Raw genomic sequence first — 20501 nt, forward strand, 5'->3', positions numbered from 1 at the left:
GGGCTGCAACCCTGTAGGTGGAACAACAATATGAACTAACCAGTACCCCCTGAGCTTGTGTCTCTAGCTGCATATGTAGCAGAAGATGACCTAATCAGCCATCATTGGGAAGAGAGGCCCCTTGGTATTGCAAACTTTATATAACCCAGCACAGGGGAATGCCAGGGCCAAGAAGTGGGAGTGGGTGGGTAGGGGAGCAGGGGCAGGGGGAGGGTGTGGGGAACTTTTGGGATAGCATTTGAAATGTAAATAAAGAAAATAAAAAAAATGAAACATTTTCTTCTTCTCAAAGGAAGAAGAAGGAAAAGGAGGAGAAAGAGGAGGAGGAGAAGAAGGAGAAGGAGGAGAAGAAGAAAAGTCATATATATTATATATAATATTATATGTAATGTATATTATATATAATATATTGTATGTAGTATATATTATATAATATATTTATGTAATATATTATAATATGTTATATAATATACATTACATATAAAATATATAAGTTCTCTGGAATTTAGGAATTAAAAAACCTAGCAATTATGGAGAATGGAATGTATTATTCAAATTTCCTCTGTAGTAACCATCAAGCCAATCTCAGCCTCACAGTTTGAAGCTGTGGGCAGACAGCTTCCTCTAAGTCTAACAGCTCTGCTTAGAAGCTCTTCCAGGCTTGCCTTCCAGACTACAGGACTGTCCCATCCCTTCTGCTCTGGTGTCTGCCTGGGTCCTACATAGCATAGGCAGTCACAGCTCATCCAAAATCCTTAACTCCCCTTCCTGGTCTCCACTGCACTCTCCCACCTCCAGTGCCTGGTCAGGTTCCTCTCTGAAAGTCACTCAGGAGCCCAGACCCTTCTCCCACAGGGCTGCATCCAGAATTAGACAGACCCCTCACCATGCAAAGCCCAGTCTCCCGATGTATCTCCAGTGGAAGAAAAACAAACAAGCATTGTCAGATGCATACATTTTAATAAGGGGGCAGACAGCAGGGATGGCTTCCCTGGAAGTCTGTACATGGTGTGCGGGCTGTCATGGTATTCTTGGCCAGTGCTTCTCATAAGACCAGTTAGTGTTGTCATCTACGCCTGTAAGGCTGATCCTCACGTAGGACTGGAGGCAGCACATCTGGAAAGTTCTGCAGTAGAAGTAGGCCTGTTCACCCTTTTTGCAGGAAGACCTACAGAATCCTCTGTTACCCATGCATTGAAGGATAGGATTTTTGCCTGGCCAAAAAATAAAATAAAATAATAAAAAACAAAGAATGATAATCAATTTCTGTTTACTGGTGACATACATTGGGGGAGTCGAGAGCACATGAAAAAACCTGAAGGGTGATAGCAAGTGCCACAGTTATGAGGAACAGAGTCAGCATCCTGCCCTCTCTTTGTCCTTTTATGTGTGGGTCAAGGCTCTGGACATTAGCAAGACAAAGACAGCCAGGTACCAGAACAAAAACCAACACAGAGATGATTCAGACAAAAGAGAGGGCCCAGAAGTAAACCCACAGCTAGGGCTATAAGAGGTCACAACCACATGTTCACTGTGAGACTTAATTCAATACCTGCCGCCAGTGGCCCTGAGTGTGAATGTGCAGGGACTCGGACTAGGTCTGCATCTGTCACCCGAACAAAGGTCCCTTTCCAAATAGGTATAGACCCAAAGGATCACTTCCAGGGCCACCAGACCCCACAGTGCCACTGAAGGACACGTGAAAGAGAGAATGCCCCTCCCAACTAGGGTGGCATCAAAGGACACAAACTTAGAAGCTCCAAGCACACTGTAGCAATGAGAAGCCACCCCCTCCCTGCCTCCATGTCAGGGCCTAAGTCAGAATCTTACAATACACAAAATGCCCAGGTCACAGTCAGAACTCACTCACTGAAACCAGGACAATCACATGTCAAAATAAACAATGATAACCAACCAAACTCGGGATCCCTCCCTGTTCAGAGCATCAGTGGTTCATCTCTCCTCATTCTGAACTGTTATCATAGATGCACATAGTAGGTTGTTTAATTATTCCTGTATTTAGGAGCATTTTTGTTTGTGTGTGTGTGTGTGTGTGTGTGTGTGTGTGTGTGTGTTTATATGTGTGAGTGCACATGTATGTGCATGCATATGGAGGCCAGATCTCAACCTTGGGTGCTGTTCTCAGAAACAGTCTACCTTGTTTTTCTGGAGACAGGGTCTCTCAGTGGAAGCTGACCTGGGTCACTTGGGCTGACATGCTTGGCAAGAGCCCGGGAATTCTGCGGTCTCTGCTGCTCCAACACTGAGATGACAGGCTCACTCCAGCACGTTCCGCTTTCTGTGGATCTTGGGAATCCAAACCCAAGCCCTGCACAGCCTGCACAGCCCTCGAGCCTGCACAGCAAGGACTTTCACCACCGAGCCACCTTCCCAGCCTGCAAACTGGCCTCACCAAAAGGTTCTGGTTAAAACCATGAGCTTGGGGCTGGAGAGACCGCTCAGCGGTTAAGAGCACTAACTGCTCTTCCAGAGGTCCCAGCAACCACATGGTGACTCACAACCATCTGTAATGGGATCTGATGCCCTCTTCTGGTGTGTCTGAAGACAGTGACAGTGTACTCACATAAATGAAATAAATCTTTTTTAATATTTATTATTATATCTAAGTACACTGGTTGCTGGGATTTGAACTTAGGACCTTCGGAAGAGCAGTCAGTGCTCTTAACCGCTGAGCCAGCTCTCCAGCCCCGAAATAAATAAATCTTAAAACAAAACAAAACAAAACAAAACAAAAAACCCATGAACTTGTAAAAAATAATAAAATAAAATAAAGTTTTTAAAAATAAAATAATTTAAAAAAACAAACAAAACCATGAACTTGGGGGCTGGCGACATGGCTCAGTGATTAAGAGCATTTGCTGTTCTTACAGAGGACCTGGGTTCAGTTCCCAGAACTCACATAGTGACTCATAGCCATTCCTAACTCCAATTCTAGAGTACTAGGTCTGTTTTCTGAACCCTCTGATCACCAGGCATTTGCATGGTAAACATACACACATGCAGGTCAAACACTCAGACACAAAAAATAGAATTTTAAAAATGAGCTCCAGGTTTAGTGAAAGACCCTGTCTCAAACAAATAATGTGGAGGGAGAGATGTTTCAGGGGTTTCGAGCAGAGGACCCCTCTGAGTTCAATCCCCAGCACCCACATGAAGGCTCACCACCATCAGTAATGTGATCTGATGCCCTCTTCTGGCATGTGGTGTATAAGCAGATAGAGCACTCGTACAGGTGACAGCATCATACAGGTGACAGCATCTTCAACACTGTGTTCCTCACCCTATTGCCAAGATCCAGGCCTGACAGCTTCTCTCCACTGCCTCCGAACTCCATCCTTCCATCTCCCCACCCCAGTCCATTATGACTGACAGACACAAAACACAATTCTGTGAGTTTTAATGCGGTGTGGAGACTAAAGGATGAGAAGCCATGTCCTTTCTATCCACAGTAGGGCTTTTCTTCTTTTTTGGATTTTTATGGGCATCATAGGAGTGGTCCAGCCAAGGACTCTATCAATGGTCATAGGAGGCAGTGTTAATTAACATTCAGGGACACTGCAGTGTTTGCAACTTTGGCAGCATGTGACACTGTCTTCACCATTCTTGTGTACCACCGGCAGTGTTGGTCCTCCCAACAAGCATCTTTGGGGCACAGAAACAATTGTTAGGCTAGAGTTAGCATTGCTCAAGGAGCAGCAGAGGGCAGGAGGATAGGAGGGAAAACAGAGCCACCCAGTTGGGTGAGCAGTGCTGACCCCAGTCCCAGGAAAGGTGAGTGGGCTCCAAAGGGAGGGCAGAGGTGACTGTCGCTCTTGGAAACTTTCAAGAAATATCCCCCTCCCTCTTTGAGTCAGGATCTCATTCCTAGCCTGAAACTTGGTATGCTGAGCAGGCTGGTCTCAGACTCAAAGAAATTCACCTGCCTCTGCCTCCAGCGCTGGGATTAAATGTGTGTGCCACCGCATCCAGCCAAGGCCTGTCCTTTTCAACGTTTCTCCCCACCAATCATTCTGCCCCCAACTAGTGTGTCCTCCAGAATAAATGTGTGTTGGTGAGGGTCCTACCTAGTGGAGTTGGGTACAGTGGGAAAGGGACAGTGCCCGTCTGTTTTAATTATGGACAGAGGAGACTTCATCGCATTACAAACAGAGTCAGCTCCTTCATCGGCTGGTGACAGGAACCAGCGAGCCTCGCTCCGGCCACAGCTGATTCTCCATGATCTCTTACTCACGAAGTTAAACCTCAAGATGCAGTCAGCTCTGCCCTGGCAAACTCACGGCTCTCTGAGGTCTCACACCAAGCCAGACCCAAATCTAATCTAGTCCCACGCCAGTCCCCAGCCAGTCCCCAGCCAGTCCCCAGCCAGTCCCTAGCCAGTCCCCAGCCAGTCCCCAGCCAGTCCCCAGCCAGACCCCTGCCAGTCCCCAGCCAGTCCCCAGCCAGTCCCCAGCCAGTCCCCTGCCAGACCCCAGCCAGTCCCCCACCAGTCCCCTGCCAGTCCCCCCGCCAGTCCCCAGCAGCTGCCTACCCCCACACTCCAGAACTCACCCCGCCCTCAGCCCGAGTCCAGCCTAGTCCCAGCAGCACCACTCAAGCCAAGCATCCCCGTCTCGCACCACATTGTCAGGAAGACCAAGCCCCCACTTCAGTTCATGCTCCTCTTTCTCTGTGACCCCAGGCCCTGGGTGCTCCCTCATCAGGAATCACCCCCCAGCCATGTCCCCAACCAGAACCCAATCCTTCACCCCCCAGCACTCTCCTAAGTTCCCACCAGAATGTCACTCTTGCCCTCGAGGTACCAGATACCCCACAAACATCCTTCAAGCACCCACTTAGCAAAAAAGATTTTGAGAGAGAGAAAGACAGAGGCAGGCAGGAAGGCAGGCAGACAGACAGACAGACACACACACACACACACACACACAAACACACACACAGAGGGGGAAGCAGCATGCCTGACAGGATCTTGGGGTTCCTTTCAAAGCTTCATGAAATAGGGAAATACTTGGGTGTCACCCCTATGAGAGTAAAGGAAAGAAACCCAGAGACAGAACCCCAGATCCCCAAAGAACCCACATTACCTGACATTCCCAGTTCCATTGCCACAAGTATGGCAAGAAGCAGGAGAACCAGCCTCATGGTGGCACTACCCGGGGTGGAGGTGGTAAGTGGCCTGCAGGGGATGGCAGCAGAGTTCCTTCACTGAGGTAGGGATGAGCCTCCTTTTATCAACAGGGCTGTGGGAGGTGACTTAGAACAGAGGGGGGATTTGTACAAGGTCAGGCAGATGGAAGGACAGTGTGAATAGCAGATATCTCAGCACAAAATGAGAGTGAAGGAAATCGGCTGGCCAGTCATGACCTCTGGCCTAGGAAGTTTAAGAGTGAACTGAAGCTGGTCAGACTTTTGAGACTCATGTTAATTACCGTAGGATACGTGTCAAGGAGCATTTAAGTTTTTAGCGTTGTTCACTCTTGGCTTTCTTCCCTTCCCCCCCCCCAGGTGTATGTCTCATGATATCTTGAATCTTCCAGTATGTCCCACACCAAGGTCTCAGAGCTTCCTGGAACGGCTGCTGCCTCAGTCTGTCTTATCAGGTGTCTCTCGTGGGTGCTGGCCCGTTGCTCTGAACTACAATAAGTTCTCTCACAGCCTTCACTGGGTCACGTGAAACTTCCATATTTATCGTACATATTTGTCTTTGTTTCTCTCACTGAGATGTGGGGAACTTGGCATGACTGTGCCCTTTGGAGAATCATGGGCTGGAAGCTTTCCAGTGTAGGGAGGTGGTAGCGCCTTTACCAGGTAGGGCTGCTGGGCAGATGGCTCAGGGGGTAAAGTATTTGCTGTGTAAATGTGAAGACTTGAGTTTGGATTCCCAACATTCACAAAAAAGCCAGGCTCAGTGGCACACATCTGTAATCCAGGAACAGAGGAAACCAAGTCAGAGTGACCCTATGGCTCTCTGGCCAGCCAGTCTAGCCAAGTCACAGTGACCCAGGTTCAGAAGGAGACCTGATCTTAAAAATTAGGTGGCAAGTAATTGGGAAAGACACGTGTCATGGACCTCTTACACACACACACACACACACACACACACACACACACGCACGCACGCACGCACGCACACGCACGCACACATGCACGCACACGCACACGCACACACACACACACGCACGCACGCACGCACACACACACACACACACACACACACACACACACACACGAAGGTATTAGTCATGGGATTTCACAGTTAAAAGATGTGAGAGACTCTGCTTATATCCCAGGCAAGAGGCTTGCTGTAGCAAGAGTGAGCTTGATCCCCGGTCACCTCCAGCTTCCTGCTTTGCCATGTGATCCTCAACCCTGGAATGCACAGCCACCATGAGGCCCTAAGTGAGGTGGGACAGATGAGGATGGCGAATCAAGAAATATCTGCCTTGGGCTGGTGAGATGGCTCAGTGGGTAAGAGCACCCGACAGCTCTTCCAAAGGTGCAGAGTTCAAATCCCAGCAACCACATGGTGGCTCAAACCATCCTTAACGAGATCTGACTCCCTCTTCTGGAGTGTCTGAAGTCAGCTACAGTGTATTTACATATAATAAATAAATAAAATATTTAAAAAGAAATATCTGCCTCCCAAATGGATTTCAATGAATCTCTGTTCTTTATGACGTATATAGCCTTGGATATTTAGTAATATTTATTTATTAACTGTTTAATAAAACAGACTATTACAGCTTATCACACTAGTACAGAATTTCATCTGCCATATTAACGTATTAATGCAGCAATGTTAACAGTCATTGCTCCCAAACAATGATTCCAAAGCACAGACAATTGTTTTTCACTTCCGTGCACAGGTAAGTGCAGCAGTTTCAAAGTCAGCAGAAAGCTTGGGTCTGTCCACATCTCCATGAACAGTCTTACCTGCTGATCTGGGAGAGAAGTGGGGGTGGAGTGTGTATGTGGGTGGAGTGTGTGTGTGTGTGTGTATGCATGTGTGTGCGTGCGTGTGCATGTGCGCGTGTGTGCGCGTGCGTGTGTGTGTGCGTGCGCGCATGTGTGCATGTGTGTGTGCATGTGTATGCATGTGTGTGCGTGCGTGTGCATGTGCGCGTGTGTGTGTGCGCACGTGTGTGTGTGTGTGTGTGTGTGTGTATGCATGCGTGTGAAGTATTATGCCATTTCTTTGAAGGATGCCTTCAGAAGTGGCACACACTGTCTTCAGTCCGCTGCCCAGAACCCATCGCCACCAAAACCAGCTCCAGGATACACTGGGAATATTACCCTTTATTCTGGGCAATGACATCTTGCTAAAAGTCAGGATCTGGCTCACTAAAAAGACAAGTATTGAGGAGAGTTAGTGATATTTGGGACCTGACTTTATATACAGAATAATATTTAACAAACATTCTCAGACTTAATAAATAACAGCTACTACTCCATTTAGTAAATGATTATTATAACCTTATTTTTTAACTTATTTTTAATGATAGTTTTTAAATACTTTAACTTCTCTTTTAGCCCACCACCCACCAGAAGAAGTGGGAAAGTAGAGGAAAGATACAGGGAAAGTAGAGCTTTAGAAAGGTTCTTTGGAGCAACTCCCATCAGTGTTGTCTGGAAAGCGACAGTTCAGTTCACAGGTTAGCAAGCAGCAGCTCGATCCACTTGCAAACACCTCATGGATCCACTTGCAAACACCTCAGACCAGTTCAGTAGAGTGGGTTTAGCAACCGAGGTGACACGACCTAGCAGAGAAAGCCAGGCCTTGGCTCAGTCTTGGTTCAAGTCAGCAGGAGGGACCAGGAGGGACACCAGGAGAAGTTCTCAGCTGTGCCTCTCACAGGGAAGCAAAGATCAGCAAAGATGTGAGACCCCCAAGTGTTGCACAGCCAGCTCTATAAGTAAGCCTAGCTGAGCCTTCTGCGTGGTCTGTCGAGTCCTAGTTATACACTCCAAAGGTCGAATGTCCTCCATGGGTCTTGCCTTAGCACGTGCGTCTGTCTCAGCTGACATCACTCTGTCTATCAGCCCGAGTCCGAGGAAGGGGCAAGAACTGAAGGACGTCACCATAAGTTTTTGTTTGTTTGTTTGTTTGTTTGTTTGATGTCTCTATGCAGTCTGGACAAATGTGGCTCAACTACACCATGTAAGGTGGACCAATACATGCGTGTCATTAACGAAGTATCCTTCATCACATATCCTTTCACGTGTTTGTTTTAGCAGAACATCCTTTTTCCTCTGCCTGGGCGACGCGTTCCTTCAAGAGTCTGCCTCAGCCTCTCACACCTGTGTCCATGTTAATGAGACACTCCTTCATGTGCTTTCCCCAGCAAAACACCATCCAATTGACTTTCCTAAGAACCCTCAAGTTTCCACTTCAGATTATAGATCATCAATAGCTTGCATTGACAATGGTGTGAGAGCAATCAGAGGGAGGAATGTCAGAGTTCTTCCAGGGCCATTAGATAGATGTGGGGATAGCAATGCCTGCCTCCTGCTTGGCTGGGTTCTTTTTAATTTTTTGAATTACCTTTAGTGTGTGTGCCATGCACCTGAGTGGAGATCAGAGGACAACCTGTGAGAGTGAGCTCTCTCTTCCCTTCATGTAAGTCCTACGGATGGACCTCAGATTATAAGGCTTGGTAATAAACAGCTTTACCTACAAGGAAGTCCTGCTGGCCCTATTGTGATCCTCAAGTGGTAATGAGCACCCATGCAGGAAGACCTGGCAGGGAGTTGGGACATTTTGCTTAGCACTTCTCAGTGGGGAAGGAGGAGGGAGCAGGTCCTTTGAGTGAGGGGAGAAGCCAAGTCCTGAGAGCTGAGAGCTGGAGAAAAGGGCCAAGTCTACAAAAGAGCTGGGCCTGTGACAGAACTGGAGAGCTGAGGGGGGACTTGGAGCTTGAAGGGGTGGAGGATTTGGTCCAAAGCTGAGCCGCCTGCCATGTGCCCTTCGGTACACCGTTCCACATACACAGGTGTGACTGCAGAGCGCTTACAAGCACATTACCTTAGCTGGGCTTCCTTGGGAAAGTTCTTTAACCTCTCTGAACCTATTTCATCAGCTGTAAAATTGTAGTAATGATGCTTTATAACGTTGACCTGAAGAGTAAGCAAGTGGACACAGACAAAGCCCAGGATGACCCCTAAACCCTCCTCTCGGGATGTGCATATCTACGCTCATTCTACTGGACACATGTTCCCGGTCACTCCTCACTATCACTCTTTCCTGCACTTCATAAGCCCTCTTCTGTTGGAACAGGGCAGCGTGATAGTGCTGTAGCCATTCAGGAAAATGACCTTTACCTACTTCAGGAGATACTGAAAGGGATGACTAAGTGGCTGTGGAGATCTATGTCTGGGTGTCTAGGCTCAGATTTGTGCTGAATTGTGTGTGTGTGTGTGTGTGTGTGTGTGTGTGTGTGTGTGTGTGTGTAAGCAAAGTTATTAAGTGTGGATATTCAAACTGTACATAATTACCTGGTTCTTGGGTGTTACATATGCACTGGATGTGGGTGTGTACATTTATGCTGCCAAGTGGTTTATGTGGGGACACACAGCTCGTGGCTGAGTAGATGTTTACAGCACCCCTCTGTCTACAGACTTTTAAACGGTGTCTACCTCAGTCCCCTCTAGACCCTGTGACCCTGGAACCTGAAATTTCCTACAGAGCTGGCACAAAGCTAGGAGGAGTAGCTAAAGGAGGCGTGAGGAGCAGGGGCTGCCACTGTAGCCAGGACCTGGGGCGATGAGGGAGGAAGTGAACTTTGGCCAGAGGGCCAGCTCGGTAGTGGTTGCTGTGTGGTGTCTGTGGGAGACAAGATGAGAACAAACTATAGCATCCAACTTTAAAAGCCTCCCACATAGGAACAGCTTGGCCTGACCAGCTCTGAAGGCCACCCCACCCTCAACCCTTCCAATCTGGGCGACTATTGCCCCTGAGCCCCACATACAGGGGAGGAGAAAACACTGGTTATCAAGTTTCCAGGAAGGAACCGGCACAGAACTTCAACCTGATTCCAAGGGCTCCTCTCTCTAAAGCCATTAGGTAGACGACAAAGTCTTTGATGATGGTTCTTCCCCTCTGTGCATTCACACACCATCTGACCAAGGTCCTGTAGGGCCTGTGGCCCTGGCGGGGGGCAGGGGTGGGGACAGCATGGATAGCCAAGGTCTCAGATAAGGGTATCTTGGAGAGGCCAGGATCTGAGCCAATCCTCCACACCAGCACATCTGGTAGAGACAGATTCCAGAGTGAAGAATTTCACATATAAACCTTTGTGTGTGGCGCTGAAGGTTGAAGCTGGGGTCTGGTATATACTACACCCATGTACTACCAACCAACTACACATTCAAAATGATGAGAGAAACACTAAGAGCGACTCATCACCCTCAGATCTGAGGGAACGACTCTAGCCTGGTGAGGTGTTCATTGTCCATTATTATTGCTCATGCCTTTCCATTCTCAGTTCGACCCTCCCAGGACCTCCTGTGTCTAAGAATGAGGGTCCCAGCCCTTAGCCATGACTTTGTGTGGGGAGTTGCGCACACTTTGAGTGAACATGTGAAGTCCTAAGCGTCCACTGTATGACATGGATACAGCCACATTAAAGACCAAGACCTCAGAGCCACGGAGAACTGGGAAAGCCTTTCCCCTGGGTCAGGTTTGGAAAAGCAAAGCCTTACTCTAGCCAAAGTACAAGTGTTTACAGATGATTGCCTACTGTGTGCAAAACCCAGCAACTACAGCTTCCTCCTCCCCAGAGTTACTGCTCTGAGGCTGCTCACAGAGACAGTGGGGCATGAGGCTGCATTGCCCCACTGGTACTGAAGGCCTAGTGGGTCCCTGGAGAGTCACCGGTTCTCTGTCTGCATTGAAGGCCTGAAGAAGCTGGTTCCAACATCAGCAAAGGAAATCGGCAGCAGCAACGGGACAGGTTAACTTAGTAGACAGAGGGAAGGCCAACAAAGCAAACAGTATATAATCTTCCTTCCCGCCTGTCTTTTCTTAAAATCTGGGTTGTTAACACACTATGCCGTCCCCTCTGGGATGGGTCTTTCTGTGTCAATCAAGAGTATCCCCACAGATGCACCCACAGTCTAAGGCCAACCTGAAGTAGACAACGCCTCTTTGAAGATCTCTGATTGGATGGACACAGCTTCCTAGCAAAGACGGGGCAAGGGGCAGGAAAGGAGCAGTCTTCTTGGCTACTCCTGAAACGTGAACACACACACACGCATACACACACACACACACACACACACACACACACACACACGCGCGCACACTCACACACACACGCACACACATACACACACACTCACACGCACACACACGCGTGCACACACACACTCACACACACACTCAGTCACACACTCACATGCACACTCACACACTCACACACACACACGCACACACACTCACACACACGCACACACATACACACACGCACACACTCACACGCGCACACACACACGCACACACTCACACACACATGCACACACACTCACACACACTCACACACACTCACACACACATACANACACGCACACACACTCACACACACACATGCACACACACGCTCACACACATGCACACACACACACTCACACTCACACACAGTTTCAGTTTCCCAATAAAAAAAGAAGGCCCACTCAGAGTACAAGGCCTGACTTCTCTTTCGAAGACTGAGCAGAAAAGTATTATGTTTGCATGGATGCCCACTCATACAAAATAGAGAAAAATTATCAGGTGAACACTACCTTAAATTCTTGTGACGATCTACTTATACTTATTTTATATGTATGAGTGGATTTGCTTGCATGTAGAACAAGAAGAGGCCAGAAAGTGGTCTCCAATGCCCTGGAACTGGAGTTGCAGAAGGTTGTGAGCTGACATGTAAGGACTGAGACTGGAATCCACTAAGCCATCTCTCCAGCCTCTACATTAAATTTTTAGCGTGTCACCTTCGCACACTTTTTTTTTTGCCTTGCCACCCTATTTAGGGAAATATTAAAATCGACCAGCAGGCTTCCCAAGCTACCTCCAGCAACTCTCTCTAGCTAGCCTTCTCCTCTCCCCCAACCCCCGCAGCATCAGGTTGATCGCTGTGTTCCCAGCTCAGGCTCACTGGAAACCACTAGTTCCTTCTCTGCCATAAACCCCTGTAATCGGCAGTCCCACATTCCAGTAACCAAGTAAATCAAAACTCTTGATGCTTATAATTAACCAAACAGATTTATGCATCAATGAAATCTGAATTCACAAGATGCCAATACAATAATTTCAGAACCAATTGATAACAATAAAAGGTGCGGGCTGGAGAGATGGCTCAGTGGTTAAGAGCACTGACTGCGAGGCGGAGGCAGGCGGATTTCTGAATTCGAGGCCAGCCTGGTCTACAAAGTGAGTTCCAGGACAGCCAGGGCTATACAGAGGAACCCTGTCTCGAAAAACCAAAAAAAAAAAAAAAAAGAGCACTGACTGCTCTTCCAAAGGTCCTGAGTTCAAATCCCAGCAACCACATGGTGGCTCACAACCCCCTGTAATGAATTCTGATGCCCTCTTCTGGTGTGTCTGAAGACAGCTATAGTGTACTTACATATAATAAATAAATTAATTTAAAAAACAATAAAAGTTGCTCACCTAGATTAGACAAATATCCCAATTATTCTAACCTTTAATGTCATAACTACCTGTGACTAATTAAAACAACGCTGGTTCAGGTTCTTCTTCCTGTTCACCTTCTTCCATCTTGGCCTCTCCCCTCTCCCCTCTCCCCTCTCCTCTCTCCCCTCTCCCCTCTTCTCTCCCCTGAGACTCTCTCTGTCTCTGCAACTCTTAGCTCCGCCTCCCTTTTCCCTGTCCAATTACAGGCCTTGTGCTGCACTGATATTTTAGTGTGATTGGACAGGAAAAATCCTGTCACACCACCCAGCATGTCAACAACAAGAAAAAAGTCACCCTTGTCTAGGACTAGAGTATGATGAGACACATGGTTAGAGAGGTGACATTTTAGAAAGCGTTAGCCTGGAAGTCCCCCAAGAGTGGGTGCTCTTGGTGTGTTTAGTCCAAAGCATCTCCTCCCTGCGTGCTAGGCCTAGCTCTGGCAGAGGCAAACACTCCACATGGAGGACAAAGCTGGTAGCACTATTCACTCAAAATGGCTATGGTCTCCTCTTCAAACTCAGTTTCTGACCAACTGGGAGTCTCTCTGTCCTTTGTGTATTTGTAGGAGGGAGAATCATCTCCCACTATAGAAGGTGCTAAAGGCTCCAGCCTGGCTGCTGCGCGCCTACAATCCCAGCACTCAGGAGACTGAGACAGGTGGGTCTTGGTGAGTTCAAGACCAGCCCGGTCTACCTAGCAAGTTTCAGGACACCCAGTGTCCTGAAGGCTGACCAACCACCACTGTCGTTAACTCTCTGTGCTTGCCTCCCTGACTTCCCAGCCTGTTGTTCTTCTCCTTCCTCATCAGCAGAGTTAAGACCCAGTGCCAGAGACACAAACCTCTTTACCAACTGCACAGCCTCACATTAAATTTGGACATTTCAAAATGTTGAAAGGCTAAATCTTAGATTGCTTACCCAGAACTGATTCCAAGGCCAGCCCCTTTCTTTGTGTCTGGAACCGACACAGTGTAACTGTTGAGGCCCTGGTGAAAGATGGGATGGAAGGATGCTATTGTTTTATCTGAGCACATCCTGGAGTTTATCACTTCCTTGCGCTCCTCGTGCCTCTGGCATCTCTCTTCCCGCTTCTTGTCATCACTGCAGCCTCCGGCTTCTTATCCTCACTGTGGCTTCCACCCTTCTGGAGGCTTCTCCATCCCTCGATCCTTCATTTGTCTTCTTCCCCCAGAATCAGCTCCGGTCCTCCTGGGGCAGCTCATGCTTTTGCTGTTCCAAGTGTGGAGTTTTCTAACTTCTCCCCCATCAAAACTGCCCAGCCCACTGTGAGAAACAGACAAACAACTCACATTTAGTTGCCTGTGGGCCGAGGACAAAATGTTACTCCCAAAGACCAGAGGAGAAAGACTACTGACCCAAATCATCATGGTCAGATTAAAGCAAGCTTTTATTTTATTCATATACATGGGCTGCCTCCCTCTAAGGCAGGGTTGAAGAGATCAGCCTTGGACATGAGGAAGACAAAGCTTTTCATAGCTCAGAGGTAGAAGGTTTCCAAATGGAGGATTTGGTGGGTAAACATATGTGGGAGGGGTTATGGGAACAGAACTTAGGCATAACATGCTATTCATTATCAGACCAAGTAACTGTCAGTTCAACTCTCTCCAGAGCTCTACTCCTTCTGTCTCAGTATCAGCAACAAAGGAGAGACTGCTCACTCAGGAGTTTACGGTGAGACAACATGGAACAGTGAGCCCAAACATGGAACAGTAAGCCCAGCCAAGCTGCAGTGGTTATGGAACAGGACAGGGCATAAAATCTGCGAAAAAGTTAATTTACATTTATGTACTTGCTGTTTATGTGCACACCTGTGCTACAGTTGGGCATAGAGCTAGACGTCAGCTTTGAAAAGCTGCTTCTCACCTCCTGCCATAAGTGTCCTGGGGACGAAACTCAGTCATTGGGCTTGGCAACCACACGTGGATTACGATGTTAGTGATGCTTACAGATAAACTAAACACATTTATCTTTATTACATGGCCATTCGTCTTTGATGACCCAAAATGGAACATGACAGTTAAAAGCTGTGGGTCTGGCTGTCAAGTTACTAAGAAGGAAACTTGAGGTGGCTAATTTTGACTGTCGATCTGATTGGATTAAGAAAACACAGGACATTCGTGAGGAACAATGGGTGTGTTTATAAGGGAGTTTCCGGAGAGGCCCACTCTGGGTGTGAGTGGCACCATTCTTCTGGCTGTGTCCCACTGAAGAGAGGTGATTGGGGTTGGGGGCAAAGGTCAGCGCTCACCTCACACTGCTTGTACCTTTTAACCAGCCTGCCTCACACTCCTGCCACCGTGACCTCCTCTCATGCCTGACTAGCTTTGCCCCCTCAGCTACATACACCTCATCAAACACTTGGTCAACAGGAGAAGTAACTGCCGCTGTGATGGGCGGATGTGCTCATGCACTCAGTTCACAGCACAGATGCCTGTCATTGTCGTGCTGCACAGCCGATGAACACATGGTTTTACTTCCGTTAGACCCCACTAACCCTGTAATGACATGTTAAGGGATGGGTAAGATTAAAAGCTTGCACTACCCCTAATGTGTAGTAGACCTGGCTTCCCTGTCTGTATTTCTGTCCTGCACACACTGTTTACATGTGTTTTCATTCCATTGGGTATGGCAAGTAACATAGGAATAACCTGGAGTACATGAGGGGTTGGGTCTGCACTTACCCAATGGCTAGAGATGTTAGTCGGTTTTCCATGTAATTGGTCATTTTTGCTCTTTCTGAATTCTTTATATACTCTGGGTACTAATCCCCTGCCAGATGAATAGCTTGCAGACATTTCCCATTCTATCTTAAAAATGGGAGTGGGCAGAAAAACATGCCCAGAGACCTTTCTACTACCACATGGCACCGGTGGGCTGTAGATACACAGAGACCAGTCTGAGGCCATGCCCCACAGCACGAGTAGAGGAAGTCACCCAGAGCCGCACCAGCGAGCCAGCCATATGGCCAGCCTGCAGCAGGAGCCATTACAATGTGCAAGTTATGTGGTGGACAGATGTGAGAGAGAGAGAGAAACAGAGCCATTTGAGCAGTATGAAGAGAGATGAAAATGGAAACACGAGGATGGAGAGGGTGAGTGACCAGATCAGGCCATAGTGAAGTCCCTACCCATGCTACCTAACAGAGGGCCTATGGCCATCAGCAGCAGGGACTGGTGTCGATGTCTATGGATCATATTACCACTAGAGACCATGTGGACATCCCTGGTCTGGGCAGCCACCTAAGATGGGCAGAACTGGCCCCGCCCCTCACTGGATACAGCACTCTGGAGAGCTGACCCTGCCCCTCACCTGGGCAGCAGAGTGAGGTTGGCCCTGGTAGAGCCTTGGTGAGCCTGCTCTTAGGTCGTGAGTTTGAAAGAGCTGGCCCTACCACTCATCCACTGTGAGGTGGTGTGGGTGCTGGGGCGATGCCCTCCCACCCTTTCCTCCCTTACCTGTAGTAAGGGAGAGCCAGCCCCAAGGTCATGCAAGCAGGAAAGCTGGCCCTGCCCCTCACAAGCTGGAGAACTAGGGAGAGTGGGCACTGCACCTCACCTGGACAACACAACAGAGCTGGTCCTGATGATGAAGGCACAGGTGCGCCAGCCACTAGGATGTGAGAGCAGGAGAGCTGCCTCAGCCCCTTATGGTTTCAGCACTTGAGTGGGCCCCATGCCTCAACTGGACAGCACAGCGAAGCTGACTCTGGTGGTGTGAGTGCAGACGAGCCAGCCCTGAGGGTATGAGATCAAAACAGCTGACACCGCTCCCTCCCTGGGTGGGCTAGCAGGGCCAGCTCTGCAGAGCTCCCCCTGGCAGTGCAGATTCAGGCGGACCGACTAGTTCTGCTACCACCCAGGTCCGAATCCAGGGCTTTGAGTTGGCACACCCCAAAATCTATACCATCTGTGACCTGTCGGAGCACATGAAAGGGCTGGTGTGATCTAAATCAGCAGGGTCTCAATGACACCGGGCAACACAGGATAGCCAGGAGGAGTCCCGCTGAGGAACCAATATTGATGGTGTGGTAGAAGCCAGAGGTCTGGGACCAGAACAATGACTGCTGTGAACGTTTGCAAGCAAAGATGTATGGACTGAGGGGTAGGACTTTGTATCATAGACCAAAGTTAAGAAAGTGGGGAGGAGGGACTGGTGAGATGGCTCAGTAGGTAAGAACACCTGACTGCTCTTCTGAAGGTCTGGAGTTCAAATCCCAGCAACCACATGGTGGCTCACAACCATCCGTTACAAGATCTGACCCCCTCTTCTGGAGTGACTGAAGACAGCTACAGTGTACTTAAATAATAATAAATAAATAAATCTTTTTTTTAAAAAAGTGGGGAGGAGGAAAAATGTGAGATATGTAGACAAGGAGGTGACATTCAGTCATAAGGAATTATTTCACCGAAAGGGAAATGGGTGGTAGACATTATCTTATAAGTGAAATAAGCCAGATTCAGAAAAACAAACGTCATGTTTTCTCTCATATGTGGGGTCTAAGGAAGAAATTTAAAGTGACACAGATATGAATTAGCAGGGGACTGTTGGGGAAGAAGACCGGGGCTGGGAGAAAGAATGTAAGAACACCGTGGGAGTAAAGATGATAGAGCCACACTGAACTCCAGACAAAAGTGTCACAATAGAACCTACTACCTCGCACAATCGATATGTAGCCTACTAACAGGAAATAAAGCCCCAGAGGGTCTCACACAGGCTACACACAGACAGCATGATACTGTATGTGAGAGAATTGGGGGTACACATACTCTGGCATTTCTGGGGACTACAGAACCCTACCACAAGGAGTGATTCTACTTACATCATGCCTATATTTACCTATAATTCCTGGGACAGTGTAAATGCTGTGTATATAGTCCTCAAACGCATAGTTTAGAAACCACTAGAAAGATGGTCTGTACCAGCAATGATCATTTTTCTCTAATACTTCGGCCGTGCATTTAGTTAACTCCATTCGCAGTTGCAGACCTCTTGGGTAAGAAGAACTGGATGTGTCCCTGTGCCACAGGCCTCCTGCTGGCATTCGACTACATACACAAAGAGGCAAACACAGAAGCCCGCCAAAGCTGCTTTAATGAAGCTCAGGGAAACTGCCAAGGTCAGACTCTGGCTAGGTCCAAATTCATCTCTGTGGACTTGCGATTTAGAGTGCTAATCCAGGTTCTGTGACCACTGGGGCACATTCTTGGACTTCACGCAGCACAGTTTGCCGTTCCAGCAGAAGATGTAGAAGCTTTCTTGCCTGGCACACTCTTCACGGCAGACACCAAAAGACTTCCAGCATCTTTCGGGGGTCCCTATGCCAGAACAAAGACAAAGACGCCTGTATGAGTCATGAGGTCCCTGGTAGAGGACAGGACCCCAGGCAATAAAAAGGGGGCAGTGGAAGGCGCGATCACCTCTAGAGGTTGAGGAAGCTTGTATCACCTCACATCCCAACCCTTCATAAACTCGACCTCTTAGAAGTGCAGAAGTTACAAGGCTTAACAAGCACAGTGGGTTATGAGGTTAACACGAGCCATCAGAATCTACAGAACTGGGTTTGAAGTCTATCTGCGTCCCCAAGCAGCTGGTAAACCTTGGGCTGGTGACTCTCTTTTTAAGAATCTATTTCCTCTCTTTTACAGGGAGAGGTAGATGTCTCACAGAGCTGTGCTAAGGAATAGCATTGGTGGTGTAGCTCAGTTGGTGTTTGCCTCGCATGCTTGAAGCGCCTGGGTTCCAGCCCTAGCATAGCATAGACTGGGCATGGTGACCCAGATCTGGAATCTCAACAGAGTTAGGGGCAGGAGAATCAGGAGTTCAAGGGCATCTTCAGCAACATGTGGCGAATTTGAGACCAGCTTCAGCTCCATGAGACTGTGTCTCAAAAGAAATAAAAAGTAAATGTAAAATGTAAATAAAACTAATTATTAATTAATTTGTGTTAAAAAAAAAAAACCCACTAGTATTAAATTAAATAAATGCAGCTACGAAGTGACAGAAAGTCAGCAAAGATTGCGCAGTTTAAGTTACTTTTGCAAAGAAGGAAACTGAACTAGAAGGAACGTATTAGCAATATGAATACTAATGAAGCCTAGTGGCTTAAGGGAAATGCGAAGTGAAAGGATTTTTAAATAAAGAAGAGAAAACCCACAAATGATCAAAATGTAAAGAATTAACGACGGTAAGGAGCCTGATCCAAGCCGGGCGGTGGTGGTGCATGCCTTTAATCCCAGCACTCGGGAGGCAGAGGCAGGCAGATTTCTGAGTTCGAGGCCAGCCTGGTCTACAAAGTGAGTTCCAGGATAGCCAGGGCTACACAGAGAAACCCTGTCTCGAAAAAACAAAAACAAACAAACAAACAAAAAAAAAAAGGAGCCTGATCCTATTACTGTATCTACAGTACAACCCACCCCCTCAGGGGACAGCACGGAAGAGGTACAGGAAGACAGTAGGAGGCAGAAGACCAGGACAACAGCTGCTGAACGGTGTCCTCGAGACATGCCTGGGATGCTAACACTGTGGCCACATAAGTAAGACCTGCGCGTAACCACAGCAGTAGGTACGCCAGTGTGGATGGGGAAGTCTCACAAGGCCCCACCAACTAAATGAGCGCCAGGCCATCAGTGGCTGCCTAGAGGAGAAGAATCAGTCTTCTCCAGGGACAAGCTCCCCGACAAGTTATCCCAAGAGGTCACCCCTAAACACACATGCATATGAGAGACACTGCGTGATGAACTCAGTGACACACACACTTACACCATGCACACACACACACACACACACACACTTACACCATACACACACACACACACACACACACACACACACACATACACACACATGCCCTCAAGCTCACCAGAGGTTGGGGTTAAACTAGAACTTATTGACAAAGGTGCTTTATGCCAGAATAAAGGTTGGTATCATGTATTTATGCTACCCGTGCCTTCCAAGGACAAAGGACAGGAAGGAACTATTAACATCTAAAACTGGACCAATACTGCCTCCACATGCCTTCCCTAAGGACTCTACCAGGGGAAGTGCTTCAGACTAGCAAATGAGACGCAGAGTTAATTGTTACATATCCAGTGCCTTGTAGAACTCTAACTAAATGACAACTTAAAGTCAGGCCACCAGAGCTCAGTGACAGAGTGCCTGTCCAGCACGTACCACAAAAATACGGAAAAAAAAAAAAAAAGAGTACATGGAAGACTCCATGGTTACATGTCCTGATAAAAGAGCCAGGCAGCATAATACAAACACGGGCACACACTGAGAACACGTGCAGACATTCGCAATGGCTTAAGAACATGTGACTATTAATGTATCTGTGGTGACCGTCTGTGAGACGAGGAAGGAGAGTCTAGGCCACCATTCCTAACAGGCTAGGGGTGTGACTCGGAGGCAGAGTGCTTCCCTAGCACCCATGAGCTGGGTCCCATCCCCACCCCTGCAAAAAGAAAACAAATAAAGGAATATAGAGGTAGATGGTGAATTTGAATCAGAAGTACCAATAGGAGTTCATGGGTGCTTATTCTTTAAAAAAAAAAACAAAAACAATTTTTATTAGATATTTTCTTCATTTACAATTCAAATGCTATCCCGAAAGTCCCCTATACCCTGCTCCCCAACCCACCCACTCCCGCTTCCTGGCCCTGGCATTCCCCTGTATTGGAGCATATAATCTTTGCAAGACCAAGGGCCTCTTCTCCCAATGATGGCTGATTAGGCCATCTTCTGCTACATATGCAGCTAGAGACACAAGCTCAGGGGGTACTGGT

The 20501-nt window shown here is 47.9% G+C and overlaps 2 protein-coding genes across 2 annotated transcripts in view; both read right to left on the reverse strand.

Moving 5' to 3' along the window:
* Positions 1 to 943: 943 nt before the first annotated feature.
* On the reverse strand, positions 944 to 5219 carry LOC110319507 (beta-defensin 19). The gene is made up of 2 exons (XM_021194999.1): positions 5103 to 5219; positions 944 to 1214 (listed from the first exon to the last, which is right to left on the reverse strand). Exons 1-2 carry the CDS (start codon positions 5158 to 5160, stop codon positions 1021 to 1023), a joined length of 252 nt encoding a protein of 83 aa, XP_021050658.1. The 5' UTR covers positions 5161 to 5219; the 3' UTR covers positions 944 to 1020.
* A 12574-nt stretch (positions 5220 to 17793) lies between these two features.
* Positions 17794 to 20501, reverse strand: part of LOC110319593 (beta-defensin 36-like) — a 4208-nt gene continuing 1500 nt past the window's right edge. Inside the window, exon 2 of the mRNA XM_021195084.1 lies at positions 17794 to 18035. Within this exon, the coding sequence (XP_021050743.1) occupies positions 17890 to 18035 (146 nt within the window). The 3' untranslated portion in view covers positions 17794 to 17889. The remainder of the gene's footprint in view (positions 18036 to 20501) is intronic.

This window comes from Mus pahari, chromosome 3, assembly GCF_900095145.1.
Source record: "Mus pahari chromosome 3, PAHARI_EIJ_v1.1, whole genome shotgun sequence".
NCBI classification, from domain to species: Eukaryota; Metazoa; Chordata; class Mammalia; order Rodentia; family Muridae; genus Mus; species Mus pahari.